A 15,243-nucleotide genomic window follows, 5' to 3' on the forward strand; every position below is an offset into this window, starting at 1 on the left:
GGTTCTGTTGCTCCCCTTGTGGAGCTCCTGTCCTCCCCACGAATTACTATCTCTCCCTTCTTGGATAAAATTCCCTGTACTTTGCCAAAAGCTTGGTTATGAGTCTGAGCATCTGCTTTGATACAATGAGGGGTGGAGTCTTTCAGAGGCTCTCTGTGGTAGGCTACCTTACTGTTTACTGTTTTCTCCTTCTTCCAATGGCCATTCCCTATGTCTTTCTCTGAGAAGATTAATCATCTTACACAGGATCCTCTTCCTTGCTTAGCAATTTTAGGTGTACAGATTTTTTAATTATTTTTTTAAATTTTTTATATTAATTAGAGTTTATTTAATTTGTATCCCAGCTGTATCCCCCCTCTCTCATTCCTTCCCAATCCTACCCTCCATGCCTCATCTCCTTCCTGCCCCTCTCTAAGTCCACTGATGGGGGAGGTCCTCTTCCCCTTCCATCTGAAATTAGCTTATAAGTTCTCATCAGGACTGGCTGCAATGTCCACCTCTGTGGCCTAGCAAGGCTGCTCCTCCCTCAGGGGTGGGGAGATCAAAGAGTCAGCCACTGAGTTCATGCCAGAGACTGTCCCTGTTCCCCTTACTAGGAAACCCACTGGGATACTGAGCTGCCATGGGCTCCATCCAAGAAGGGGTTCTAGATTATATCCATGTATGGTCCTTGGTTGGAGAATCAGTCTCAGAAAAGACCCCTGTGCCCAGACATATTTGGTCCTTGTGGAGTTCCTATCCTCTCCAGGTCTCTCTAACTCCCTCTTCTCTCATATGTTTCCATGAAATCTGCCCAAAGTTTGGCCATGAGTCTCAGCATCTGCTTTGATACACTGCTAGGTAGAGTCTTTCAGAGGCTCTCTATGGTAGGCTCCTGTCCTGTTTCTTGTTTCTCCTACTTCCAATGTCCATCCCATTTGTCTTTCCAAGTAAGGAATGATCAACTTACCCTGGGTCCTTCTTCTTGTTTAGCTTCTTTAGATGTACAGATTTCAGTATGTTTATCCTATTTTAGAGGTCCAGTATCAACTTATAAGTGAGTATACACCATTTGTGTCATTCTGCTTCTAGACTACTTCATGCAGCGTGATCTTTTCTAGATCCCACCATTTGCCAGCAAATTTCATGATTTCCTTGTTTTTAATTGCTGAGTAGTATTCCATTGTATAAATGTACCACAGTCTCTGTACCATTCCTAAGGGAAATCTGGGTTGTTTCCAGGTTCTGGCTATTACTATTACAAATACAGCTGTTACAAACAGGATTGAACAAATGTCCTTGTGTATACTTGAGAGTCATTTGGATATATGCCTAGGAGTGGTATAGCTGGACCTTGAGAAAGTACTATTCCTAATTGTCTGAGAAAGTGCCAGATTCATTTCCAATGTGGTTGTACTTGTTTACATTCCCACCAGCAATGGAGGAGGACGGTTCCACTTTCTCCACAACCTCCCCAGCATGTGTTGTGACTTGAGTGTTTGATCTTAGCCATTCTGGTGAAATCTCAAGGTTGTTTTTGATTTGCATCTCTCTGATGGCTAAGGATGTTGAGCATTTCTTTAAGTGTTTCTCTGCTATTCTATTCTATATTCCTCTACAGATAATTCTCTATTTAGTTCTGTACTCCATTTTTTAATTTGGTTACTTAATTTGATGTTTTTTATAGTTCTTTAGTTCTTTATATATTCTGAATATTAGCCCTATGTCAGATGTAGTCAAGGTGAAGATCCTTTCAGTATGCAGACTGTTGTTTTGTTCTGATGACCGTGTCCTTTGCTTTATAGGTTTTCAGTTTCATGAGGTCCCATTTATGGACTGTCAGTCATAGAACCTGTGTTGTTTGTGTTCTATTCAAGAAGTTATTTCCTGTGCCAATGAGTTCTAGGCTTTTCCCACATTTCTTCTAACCAATTTAATGTGTCTACAATTATGTTGAGGTCTTTGATCCACTTGGCAAACATAAGTCTTAACAGATCTTGAAAGAAAAATTCTCCATGTCATGTGGCATAACAAGAAAACCAGAAGAGCTAAAACAAATCTGTAAGATGAAAGACCCTTTGGAGGTATCACTATTTCTGATCTAAAGCTGTAATATAGACCAACGAAACAAAAACTGCAAGGCACTGGTAGAGAAAAACAATAGTGTATCAATGTAATCAAATAGAAGACCCAGAAATAAACCTACACACTTATGTGCACCTGATTTTGGACAAAGATGCCAAAACCATACAATGGAAAACAGCATCTACAACAAATGGTGATGGTCTAACTGAATATCTACATATGGAAAATGTAAATAAATTCACACTTATCACCCTGCACAAAACTGAAGCCCAAGGGGATCGAAGTCCTCAACATAACACCAGACACACTAAACCTGTTAGAAAAAAATTAGTGCAAAACAACAGAACCAAAAAATCTGAGCCCAGGGGTCTTTTCTGAAACTGGAATTCAAACAAAGTACCATGCATGGAGATAACCTAAAATCCCAGCACAGAAGTACCCCAAGGGAGCTCAATCTACAAGTGGGTGCCATAGTAACAGGAACAGGGGCTGACTCTGACATGAACTCAGTGGCTGGCTTTTTGATCACCTCCCACTGAGGTGATAAGGCCTCAGAATAAGACGATGCAGCCAGTCCTGATAATATCTGATAGGCTTCAGTCAGATGGAAGGGGAGGAGGTCCATCCCTATCAGTGGGCAGAGCGAGGAGAAGAGGAAGGGAGAGTAGGATGTGGAGATGAGGGAGGGGGACATAGCTGAGACACAAAGTTAAATAATTGTATTAAATAAAAATCAGATGCATAAATGTTGATAATACAAACCAGGTCTTTCATATTTTACAGCCATCTATTATTGCAGTAATAAACTGTTTATTATAAGAAAAAAAAACAATTCAGAGAATCAACTAAATCAAGAGCTGGTTCTTCGAGAAAATCAACAAGCTAGACAAACCCTTAGCCAAACTAACTAAAAGGCAGAGAGAAACTATCCAAATCAGCAAAATAAAAATAATTAAATTGACACATAATTGCAGACACTGAAGAAATTCAAATAATCATTAGGTCAAAAGCCTATAGACCACACAATTTGCAAATCAAAATGAAATGGACAATTTTCTTGAGAGAGTTCCTTTACCAAAGATTGGGGATTCTTAATCTAAAGTAATAAACTCATGATGATGTACACTTTGTAAATGATTTGAAATTCTATTCTATTTTTATACAAATTTATCATAGCCTGAAAGCATAACAAAAAGATATTGAAAGCCACCACGACCCTGTACACTTCTCTGATGCTTCTAGCATGTAGTATATGTTCTCAGTGCAACAACAAAACTTGTAAATCTCTTAACTTAGCTTCTCCTTTTAATCTATAAACACCAGTGTTGACAAATCTATGGAAGAACGGAGGAGGCTGTATCTTAATTATTAATCAGTCATGCATAACAAATCCCAGGCAGAAAGAGGAAGTGTGCAGGCCCAGGGCTGTGTGTGGTGCAGGCAGCTGATGAGACATTCAAGGAGGTTTGTGTTGGAGGATGAAGCACTGTGGGTGGATAGCTGTAACTCTGTAGACAGTAATAAACTGCCAGGTCTTCAGCCTGCACACTGCTGATGTTGAGAGTGTAATCTGTCCCAGATATAACGCCTGTAAAGCGATCAGGGACCCCAGAGGCTCGATTGGATGCATAGGAAATTAGCAGTTTAGGAGGCTGCCCTGATTTCTGTAGGTACCAATGTACTTCATTACTCACACTCTGACTGGCCTTGCAGCCTAGAGTGATCCTGTCTCCTACAGATGTGGACATGAATTCTGGAGACTGGGTCATCACAATGTTCCCCTCAGCACCTGCAACCAGAAATAGACAATGAGTATTCACATACACACACAAAGAATTCCTGATACAAATGTTGGGATCTAAAATGCCTTTTGTAATGGCATTGCCTGAATACCATTGGATTCCTATAGAAAATAGCTGTTTCTCTACAAATGAATTAATTTGATGATATTCTAATACTCTTTAATGACTCACCAGACATACCGAGGAGCAGTAATACAAAGACCTGGTGTGACTCCATCATGGTGCCCCAGGCTCTCTGATGCTTTTCAGTTCTCACTGCAAGGGCCTTGTTTATAAATTATGGCCAGCTGGGCTGGCTTGTAGGAAACTATGCAAAGTATTTAATCAAATGAGAACATAAATAGCCAGGGTACTGGGTTGTGAGAGAATACAGGTTAAAGCTACAGCCAAAAGTATTATCAAAATGATTAACCAATCACTAGCGGAAAAAGTCAACATAGAAGCTCAAGGACCAACTTAGAGCTCTCAATCTGCAAATATCAAGATGCACTCATGACAGGTTTCTATTAAAAATAAAAAAAACATTTAAAGCAAGTAAATTTAATAGAAATAATAGTAGGAAAACTTTGATTACAATCATGAGGATACAATATCATAATAAATAGCAGAAAGATACAGGAGAAGGAGAAAGGAAAGAAAGAAGGGGCAAGTAGAAGGGTAGATGAGACAAAGGAAAGAAGGACAGGATGCAGAAAAGGAGAGGAAAATCTGGATTTTACATATAGGTAAATTTATTCATAGGTAAAATCAGAAGTTCAATAAAGAAAAATAAGGTCATGATCTTTGGACAGAGAGGAGAGTGCTTACCAGGTTGTGTAGAGATAAAATGTTTTCTGGTTCAGAAGCTGGCTATCAAGCTGACCTTTAAAGGTGTCTGTATTGCAGGCTAATGCACTGAGGAGGTGCCCAGCCTGTAGGGCTTCAACGTGGATTCCTAAGGGAGGAGAGTGGAAGGAATGGGGGGAAGGGACGAGAAGCACAAGGAAGGAAGCCAAGTCTGTTTGTCTGATCAAAGCTTCGTTTATTAGAAATTTTTACCAAACTTATATAGGGAGAAGGCAGGAAAGGGTGGAAGGTAATTAGTTGCTGCAGGAGACAGGAAGAGTGCTTTCATGTGTTAAATAGGGTACCTGTAAGATACCACAGGGATGTTTTCTCACGGATGCTCTAACAAATGGATGTCCTCACAGTCTATCACAGTTTATCTAGGGTCCTAGATAACTTTCACTAAATAGGTTTAGGTCTCCACTAAATGACCTTTGCTCACTCTTTGGGTTTGGCCTAGTAAACACCTTTTGTCTCCACTAGATAGCTTTGACTCACTAATTGACTTAGGCTTCAGTAGATAGCTTTGGCTCCACTAGATAGCTTTGACTTTGGCTTCAGTAGATAGCTTTGGCTCCCAGCAAGGAGGAGACTGCAACAGCCTTCACAGTAACAAACTGTCACCTCTTCAGTCTGAATGCTGATGGTAGAGAAACTGAACTCTGTCCTAGCTCCAGGAGCAGTAAAGATGCCTGGGAGTTACCCAAATGAACAAATGAGTAGCCTTTCTCTGCTTTTGGTGGAATCAGGCTAAATAGCTGGTTGTGAGAGCTGCAAAGATACCACTGATTTTGCAGCTGATGGTGACCCTCTATGCTGCAGACAGGGAGGATCTCTACTTCCACCAGTTTCCTCCACAAACTGCTCCTCTCTAGTCTCCCCCAGAAAAAGCCTACAGTTCATAGCTCCTCCTAGTGGTAACCAGTGGAAATAATGTTAGCCCCAAGCTCGGTTACAATGTTTTAATTTATACACACAATCAATAGTGCATCTAGAATCCGACAACTTGTAGTGTATAGATGTGGCTGTAAGTTGTAATCACTTCTAATCTCATTAGGTTTTATAACGGGATGGATGGTGGAGGTGAGCCGTGTGATAAAAGATGTTTTGGCTGGCATTCCTATCCTAAAATACTATCCCTATACCATTATGGACTTAACTTGCCACATACTGCAGTTTTAAGAGTCACTCCTCTGCCCAGTGGGTGATGGGTGCCTATAATCTGAGAATTTTAGATGCTGGCAAAGGAAAAACTGGCATATGCCAGAAACCTATGATAAAGAGTTTATTCAGCACAGAAACCTAGCTAGATACGATACACACTCACACTCTTCTGTCTCCCACTGCATAGAGTTCCATTAACATGAACATATGTTGTCATTCAAAGAAAGTTAACAAGTAAATCCCCTATTTTTTATCATTAATGAGAAAATAGTACTGTCAGTTAGACAAAAAAAAAAAAAAGAAAAAAAAAAAAAGAAAAAAAACACTAAGGTGATAGAAAATAAGCTGAAAAGTGGATGAGCTGATGTGGTATGCAGCAGAAATAAAGGGATAGGAATGCCTTCTCAAGAAGCAGCTACTTGAGAACAGACCTGACAGAACAGATTTGGCAGTTCAAAAGTGAAAAGAAGATCTCTTTAGCCATGCATAAGACCCTGTGTTCATTTAGAGCAGAAGATATTAAATGAAAAGAGCCTGGGAAAGCTCATCCTTGTGGAAGAAGTTAAAATAGCTTATGCATATGGCTGAGACTGCCTGACTTGGGAAATCTCTCAGGTATTTTGAGGTTAATAATAAGTGCAATGAGAACTTGTGAGACAATGGTCACAGTTAGTACATGTCTTCAGTAGATACACTTTAGTCAAGGTTGTGTTGACACACAAAGCAGAAGAAAATATGGACATTTTATCATTTCTGTGTGGAGGTAGGAAAAGTGCTGCTTCAGACACTGGCTGACAGGCTGTGCTCTACTGGGATGTTGTATTGCAGGCTGACACACTGAGGAGTCTACACATGAACTTTTAGGATGTTTTTCCCATCATTATACAAAACATACAGAATGATATTAATGTTAAGGAGCAGAAATGTAAACCTGTTCAAGAAACGTTATGTGGGTAGTCATGGGGACAAGGAAAAACTTACCATAGTTCATTGGTTTGTTTGTCTCTTTGCTTGATTGCTTGTTTGTTTACTGAATAGACATGTCATCAAATTGCTTTCAATGTCTTTTTATTTAAGCGCATAGAATCATGCTATTCTTAGCATTCATTCTAAAAGTCTCTTTTTACAATAGAAAGTGATTAAGACAGAGGCTCACAATTGGTCAAAGAACAGAAAACATGTCACTGTGGAGTAGATACCCTAAAGGGAATGTCTCCCCAAATCTGAAGGACTTTCATAGAGAATAGACAGAATCTACATATAAATCAGACACTGTGAACAAGGGCTGTGAGACAGGGCCTTGTGGAAATAACTTGCCTGTTGTCCTCATGAACAAACTGCCACAGTAGCAATTTGCACCAGACTTGACCCATCACCATTTTCTCATGCAAGGAAATGGGCCAATGTGGCCTTATCCTTCCCTGAAATTCATTGAGTAAGTAAGAAATAATAGAGAATGGGATTTGAGGGTCATTTTCTTAAAGAGTGTAGCCCATACTCAAGGAAATAATCAGAAGAAAAAATAAAGAACAGCAACTTGAAAAATCAATGGCTTGGGGAAGACTTATTCACCAGGATATAGTGGAGGAAGATTAAAGGGAATGGGAGTGAAATGCTCAAAATCCAATATACACATACATGAAAATTGCAAATAAAACTTTTAAATGTAAGTTCTGAATAATACCCAGTTTCATAAATACAATTGGCACACAATCAGTAATTGGAAATTTATTCTGCTGTTATGTAGAAAGAGATCTCAGTTTGGTGACCCAAATATTCCTGATTCTACAGTCAGCGCACTAACCCCAAAGTGTGTGGTTAAGCAGCAAGATGTCTCTAAAGGGATTCAGAAGCTATATTACAAAGGAGGACCTCTAGAGTAGCAGGTTATTTCAGTGGATTTGACCAAATCAGAGGACCCCTTGTAACTTACATTCAGACAAAAAGAAACAGATCAGAAAGACTCATGATATAATTGGATAATTGGGAGAAGTCTCCAAAACCATCTTTCAATAAAAAGAACTATAATGAGAAACAAACAAACAAAAAATAATAATACATCTTGCCTCACAGCCACTCAGTGTAGACTTTGAAAGATCCTGAAAAGAGATTTCTCATGCTCCATTACTACTCTGTAGGGTACTAGACTCAAGATTAGTGAATTGCTATATTAATAGCCACTAGTTACTCCAAAAAGGGAAATCAATGTACTGCATGCTGTTAAAATATCAGAGATTGATATGGATGCCATCTTCTCACCAAGCCTGTGACCTGAGATGCTGCTGACATCCTAGGCATGGGCAGCAATGAGCTACAGTGCTCCTTGCTTCTCCACTGTCACCTGCCCACGCACAGATAGAAGGCAACTTATACCAGTGCCTCATGTAATAGGCTGCCCACCCTCTCCTTGGTTCTCTCCATATCACTTTGTCCACTGGACAACTTGCACATTTCCCAGGGATGCCCCTCTCTTCAAGGAAAACAAAACAAAACAATAAAACAAAACTCAGTTCTGCTCTTGCCTTCACTTTCATTTTCATTCATTCTCAAAATGAGGTTCCTGCTGCCTAGCACAGGGGTGCTAATGCTCCTCATCCCAGGAGAGATCAAGGAGGAAGGAAAGCAGGTACTGTATAAGCTCCAGGGTTGCACTACATTCCATGCATCTTCTGTTTAATTATAAGATGGGCAGGATTTATCCTGAAATTGTTATGGAGTAAAATCCACCAGGAAAGACCAAAGAATCTATTTAACTATATTTCCCTTCCCTAGAAGGGATTATATTTCCCTTCCCTCTACTCCTCCCAGTTCTTTCCTGCAGTTCCTCCCTCAGGATCCACTCCCTTTCTTCTATCTCTTATTAGATAAAGAAAAACAGGTTTCTAAGATGTAACAATCAGACATCCCAAAATAATATATAATAAGATGAAGGAAAACTATCAGATCAAAATTGGATATCAGAACAAAACAGGAGGAAAACGTGTCTCTAGCACAGACACAAGAGTCAGACTCACTCATTATCACAGCACGAGTAGCATAAAAATTCTAAGCTAAAAGTTGAAATATATACACAGAGGAAATAACTCAGGCCCTTGTAGGGCCAAAGCTTGCCCTTGCAGTCTCCGTGAACTCATATAAGAATTGCTTAGTTGATTCACAGGGCCTTGTTCTCCTGGTGTTCTGCACCCACTCTGGCTCTTGCACTGTTCTTAGAAATCCCTGTTATCTAAGTAAATGGTTTTGATGGAGAACTCCCTTTTATACTCTCTCTGCATAATACCTGGCTATGGTTCTCTGCATCTTTTCACTTCTGCTGCTGGAGAAAGCCTCTCTGATGATTATTAGAAAAGGGACAGATCTATAACTACAGCAAAATATCATTAGAAGTCATTGTATTGTTACTTTTTATGACTAATCGTGTTTTGTTTTACCCTCATTGTCTGAGCTGTAGAAAGGAACAGGCTAGTTTTATAGGCTTCTTTATAAATCCTATACCCCATGTTAAACTAAATTCTCCCAGCACTTTTACAGAAGACAGGAGGAGCAGATAAATTGAGATGACCCATTGCAAAGGAATGCAAAAGGTTTCTTCCCTGCTGTGGAGGAGTGTCCAGATCTGCAGTATGAGATAACGTTGCTCAGCAACCGGTTTAGACATCACCAGTTCCCCAACCCTGATCTGGGCAGGACCAGAAGGACTTGAGCCTAAAATGAACCAATCATTTTAAAAGTCAACCACCCAATCCAGTGTCGCCAAGCTCGCAACCTCCGCGATTCCCGTGCTCCTTCCTTTAAAACCCTCAGACTCCTGTCTCTCCAGGCTGTTCCTCGCTGGTTTTGTGGGGGGCAGCTCCATCGTATGATGGCTGAATTAAATACCTCATGTTATTGCAGCGATGATTGGTCTCCTGAGTTCTCTTCATCCCCCTCGGGAAGTTAGGGTCCCCTAGGGGGATCCCCCTTGGGCCTAACAGTGTATAGTCTAGTTCTTGGTGACTCTAGCAGTCTTGGGTATGGGTTCTATCTTGGGAAGTGGGCCTTGAATCAAATGAAACATTGATTGGCTACTTCCACAAGTTCCATGCCATCATTATTTTCATAACTGAGTCATACTCAATTGTGTAAATGTACCAAAATTTCTATGTCTAATAATTAGTTTAGGGACATCTACATTGTTTCCAGAGTCTGGCTATCATGAAGAATGCCACAGAGAACATGGTTCAGGAAATGTCCTTGTGATATACTGTGTCCTTTGGGGATAGGCCCAATAGTCTTAGAGCTGGTTCTTGATGTGGATCGATTCCAATTTTTCTTAAGAACCACCATAATGATTTCCACAGTGTCTATACAAGGTTTCACTCCCACCAGCATCTACATTCCTCACCAGCATGAACTGTCACTTGTATTATTGATCTGGCCATTCTGACAGGTGCAAGATAGAATCTCAAAGTAGTTTTGGGTTGCTTTTCCCCAGTGATTAAGGATGTTGAACATTTCTTTTAGTTTTTCTCAATCTCTTGGGTTTCCTTTATTGAGTATTCTTTGTTCAGGTCTGTACTGCATTTTTAATTACACTGCTTGGTTTGTTGATGTCCAATTTCTTAATTTTTTGTGTATGTTGGATATCAATCAGTCTTCTATTGGAGATGGAGTTTTTCTTATTCTATACGCAGCTACTTTACAAATTGATAGTGCTTCTTTGCCTTAGAAAAAAAATTCTCTTACGTGAGATCCCATTTATCAATTGTTGATCTTACTGTCTGTGCTATAGCTATTCTTTGCAGACAATAATCATCTCCTATGGGAATGTTTTAGAGGCAATATCCCAGTGTGTCTTCTATTGTGCTCAGTGTATCTGGTTTCTGCTGAGATCTTTCAGTCACATGGACTTGAGTATTGTGTAAGATGATAAGTGTGGATCTATTTGTAATCTTCTATGTGCAGGCATACAGTATGACCTGCACCATTTATTGAACATGCTGTTTTCCAATATGCATTTTCTGTTCATTTTTAAAGAATATGATATCCATACCTGCATATGTTTTTGTTTGTTTATGTTTATGTTATGGAATCAACTTGATTCCATTGATCAATGTGTCTTTCATGCAAATTTCAGGCAGTTTTTTTGCTATGACTCTGTAATACTACTTGAAATCAAGAATGGTGACACCTCCAGTTCTTTTATTATACACAATTGTTTTAGCTATCCTGGGTTTTTGTTTGTCCAAATAAATGTCCCACAAGCACATGCACTTGGGAAGAGATGAATGTCATACATACATACACATCTCCTGTGGGAATATGTTGAAGGCTTTTTCACAGTTTATCTTCCACTGGGAGGAAACAAACAAACAAACAAATCAGGTCAAAAGCACAGAGAATACTTTCAACAAAATCATAGAATATTTCTTTGATCTAAACAATGGGATGCCTGTCAAGCAATGTACAAACCCATACAATATACCAAAAGAATGTTTAAAAAAAAGAAAATAATTTATCCACAACACATAGCAATCAAAATACTCAACATATATGGGGTGAGGGTTATTACAGGATTCAAGGGGAAAAGACAAAGTCACATATACAGCAGGACCATCAAAATAACACCTGATTTCTCCATGAAACCCCTAAAACAAAGGTCCTGTAAGGATGTTCTACAAACTCTGAGAGACTACAGTTTCCAACCAACATTATTATACTCAAAAAACCTATCAATAACAATAGACAGAGGAAGAAAAACATTTTACAGTGACATAAACCTGAAGATTTAAAGATCAGGAATTATGAGATGTCAAGTGGAAGAAGGACAGAAAGAGGAACTAAGAAGAAACAAGGAAAAGATGTGACCAGGAAGGCTTGCATATCTTGATGACTATGACTAGCAAGTTTATTATGAAGTGTAACATCTTCTAAAATATTTAAAGAGAGGTGCTGGATCAAGGTGAGAGGAGAACTAAGTCAACCACTGTTGGTAAAGAAAACACAGGATGTGCCAGTCACAACTGCCCTACCACTGATATCCATGGCCCTTCAGGAGGAAACACACACTTCACAAGGACTGACACCTTAACTCCTTAAAGGCTCAAGCACCATGATCACAATGGACCTTGCCAAGACTACTTTGGACAACAACACAGAACAAAAATTCTTTGTCCTTTATTTTTTTTATTTTTTTTTTTATTTTTATATTATTACTTAGAGTTTATTCATTTTGTATTCTGCCTGTTCCTCCCTCCTCCCCTCCTGATCCCATCATCCCTTTCCCTTCTCCATCCAGCCCCTCCCTAAGTCTGCTGATAGGGGAGGTCTTCCACTACTTCCTTCTGATCCTAGTCTGTTTTTATCAGGAGTGGCTGCATTGTCTTTCTCTGTGGCCTGGTAAGGCTGTTTCCCCCTAAGGGAGAGGTGTTCAAAGTGCAGGCCAATCAGTTCATGTCAGAGACATTCCTTGTTTCCATTACTATGGAACCCACTTGGCCACTGTACTGCCACAGGCTATATCTGTAAAGAGGTTCTACGTTATCTCCATGAATGATCCTTGGTTGGAGTATCAGTCTCTGAAGAGACCCCTGTGCCAAGATTATTTGGTGCTGTTGCTTTCTTTGTGGAGCTCCTGTCCTCTCCAGGTCTTACTCTCAACTCCTTCTTTCCTGAGATTCCCTGAACACTGCCCAAAGTGTGTCTCAGTATCAACTTTGATACAATGCTAGGTAGAATCTTATAGAATCTTTCAGATTCTTGGTAAGCTCCTGTCCTGTTTCTTGTTTTCTCCTCCTTCCACTGTCTGTCCTGTTTCCCTTTCTGAGTGAGGATTGATGATCTTACCCAGGGTCCTCCTTCTTCCACACCTTCTTTAGCTGTACAGATTTTTGCACATTTATTCTGTATTATATATCTAGTATCTACTTATAAGTGAATATATACTGTGTCTGTCTTTCTGTTTCTGGGATACCTTGCTCAGGATGATCTTTTCTTGTTCCCACCATTTGCTTGCAAATTTCATGATTTCTTTGTTTATAATTGCCGAGTAGTATTTCATTGTTTAAATGTACCACAATTTCTATATCCATTCCTTTGTTGAGGGACATCTGGCTTGTTTCCAGGTTCTGTCTGTTACGAATAAAGCTGCTAACAACATGGTTGAATAAATGTCCTTTGTTGTGTACTTGAGCAGATTTTGGCTATATGCCTAGGAGTGCTAGAGCTGGACCTTCAGGAAGTAACTGTCTGAGAAAGCGCCAGATTGATTTCCAAATTGGTTAGGCATATTTACATCCCCACCAGCAAAGAAGGAATGTACCTCTTTCTCTACATCCTCTCCAGCATGTATTGTCACTTGATATTTTGATCTTAGCCATTCTGATTCGGGTAAGGCAAAATTTCAGAGTTGTTTTGATTTGCATCTTCCTGATGGCTAAGCATGCTGAGCATTTCTTTCAGTGTTTCTCTGTCATTCTATATTCCTCTACAGAGAATTCTCTGTTTAGCACTGTAAGACATATCTTTTTATTTGAATTACTTGAGTTTGGTGCTTTTTAACTTCTTTAGTTTTTTTATATATTCTGGATATCAGCCCTCTGTCAGACATTTGGTTGGTGAAGATCCTATCCTAGCATGTAGGCAGTATTTTTGTTCTGACAACAGGGATTCTCTGTGCTTTCTGATTAGGCCTGCTAGCAAGTGAGTGCACCTTTAAGTGAGTGCTTGCAGAGCCCCAGATCCAGGGTCCCTCTATGATAGCAACCAGACATCCCACCCACACACTGTGGGCAACATAGGGATCCTTGAGACAGCATTCTCAATATTGAAGCCCCTGTTCCATGGGTCTACCAGTGGAATCCAGGCAAACCATTAAAATCAGAAAAGTTTCAATCACAACACATCCAAGAAATCAAGACTGCCATGAAAAGACAAAATCTAAGAATAATAAGAATATACAAAAAATAGGATTCTTGGCTCCAAAGAAACTCTTCAGGTCACTTCATAGCGAAAACACTAAACCTACAGAACAAACAAAAAAATACTAAAACCAGCAAGGGAAAAAGGCCAAGTAACATATGAAGGCAGACCTATCAAAATCATACCAGATTTCTTAACAGAAACTATGAAAGCCAGAAGCATCTTGGCAGATGTCATGCAGACTCTAAGAGACCACAGATGACAACCCAGACTACTATATACAGGAAAGATTTTAATCAATATAGCTGAAGAAAAGAAAATATTCTATGACAAAACTAAACTTAAACAATATCTACATAGCAACCCAGCCCTACAGAAGATAATTGAAGAAAACTTCCAATCCAATAAAATCAACTACACCAAAAAAATACAGGATATAGATAACTTCACAACAAAAAATGAAAGGAAAAAAGCATTGAAACACAGTGACATCACCAATGCCACAATAAAAGGAACTAACACTCATTGGTCACTGTTACCTATCAACATCAATGTTCTCAACTCTCCAATGCAGCCACTTCTGATGAGAAATGATAGACTAAGATCAGAAAGAAGGAGAGGAGGACCTCCCCTATCAGTGGACTTGGGGAGGGGCATGCAAGCAGAAAGGGAGGGAGGGGGCTGAGAAGGGAGGAGGGAGGGGCTTATGGAGGGATACAAAATGAATAAAGTGTAATTAATAAAAGTTAAATAAAAAAATAAAAAGAAAGACACAGACTTACAGAATGCTTGAAGAAACAGGATCCAGCATTCTGCTGTATTCAAGAAACACACTTCTGAAACAAAAATAAACATCTCAGAGTAAAGGGCTAGAAAAATGATTTTTCAACCAAATGGACTGATTCACAAAGCTGGAGTAGCTGCCTTAATAAATAATAGAATAGAATTTCAACCAAAATTTATCAAAAAAGATAAGGAGGGGCACTTCATTCTCTTCAAAGGAAAAATACACCAGGAGGACATCACAGTCATGAACATCTATGCCCCAAATACAAGAGCACTTGCATTTGTAAATGAAACATTATTAAAGCTTAAATCACACATTGATCCCAACACTATTTCAATACTCCACTCTCACCAAGGGAGAGATCATGTAGACAGAAGCTAAATAGGGAAATAATGACACAGATGTCCTAAATCAAATGGACCTAATAGAAGCCTACAGAACTCTGTACACAAACTCAAAAGACTACAACTTTCTTTCATCAAATCATGGAACCCTCTCAAAAATTGACCATATAGTCAGGCACAGAGTAAGCATTAACAGATACAGGAAGATTGAAATAATTCCGTGTATCGGATCAGACCACCACGGCCTAAAATTAGACCTCAGTGACAACAGAAATGAGAAAAAGCCTACATACACATGAAAATTGCACAACTCTCTACTTAACAACAGCGTGGTCGGGGAAGAAATGAAAAAAAGAAA

The 15,243-nt window shown here is 39.4% G+C and overlaps 1 gene segment (V, D, J or C); it reads right to left on the reverse strand.

The window, feature by feature from the left end:
- Nucleotides 1–3,205: 3,205 nt before the first annotated feature.
- LOC132653943 (immunoglobulin kappa variable 4-1-like) lies at nucleotides 3,206–4,096 on the reverse strand. The segment is given in 2 exon segments: nucleotides 3,206–3,853; nucleotides 4,038–4,096. Coding segments are annotated over 2 exon segments (462 nt in total).
- Nucleotides 4,097–15,243: the final 11,147 nt, after the last annotated feature.

Source organism: Meriones unguiculatus, chromosome 5, assembly GCF_030254825.1.
Source record: "Meriones unguiculatus strain TT.TT164.6M chromosome 5, Bangor_MerUng_6.1, whole genome shotgun sequence".
Lineage (NCBI taxonomy): Eukaryota > Metazoa > Chordata > Mammalia > Rodentia > Muridae > Meriones > Meriones unguiculatus.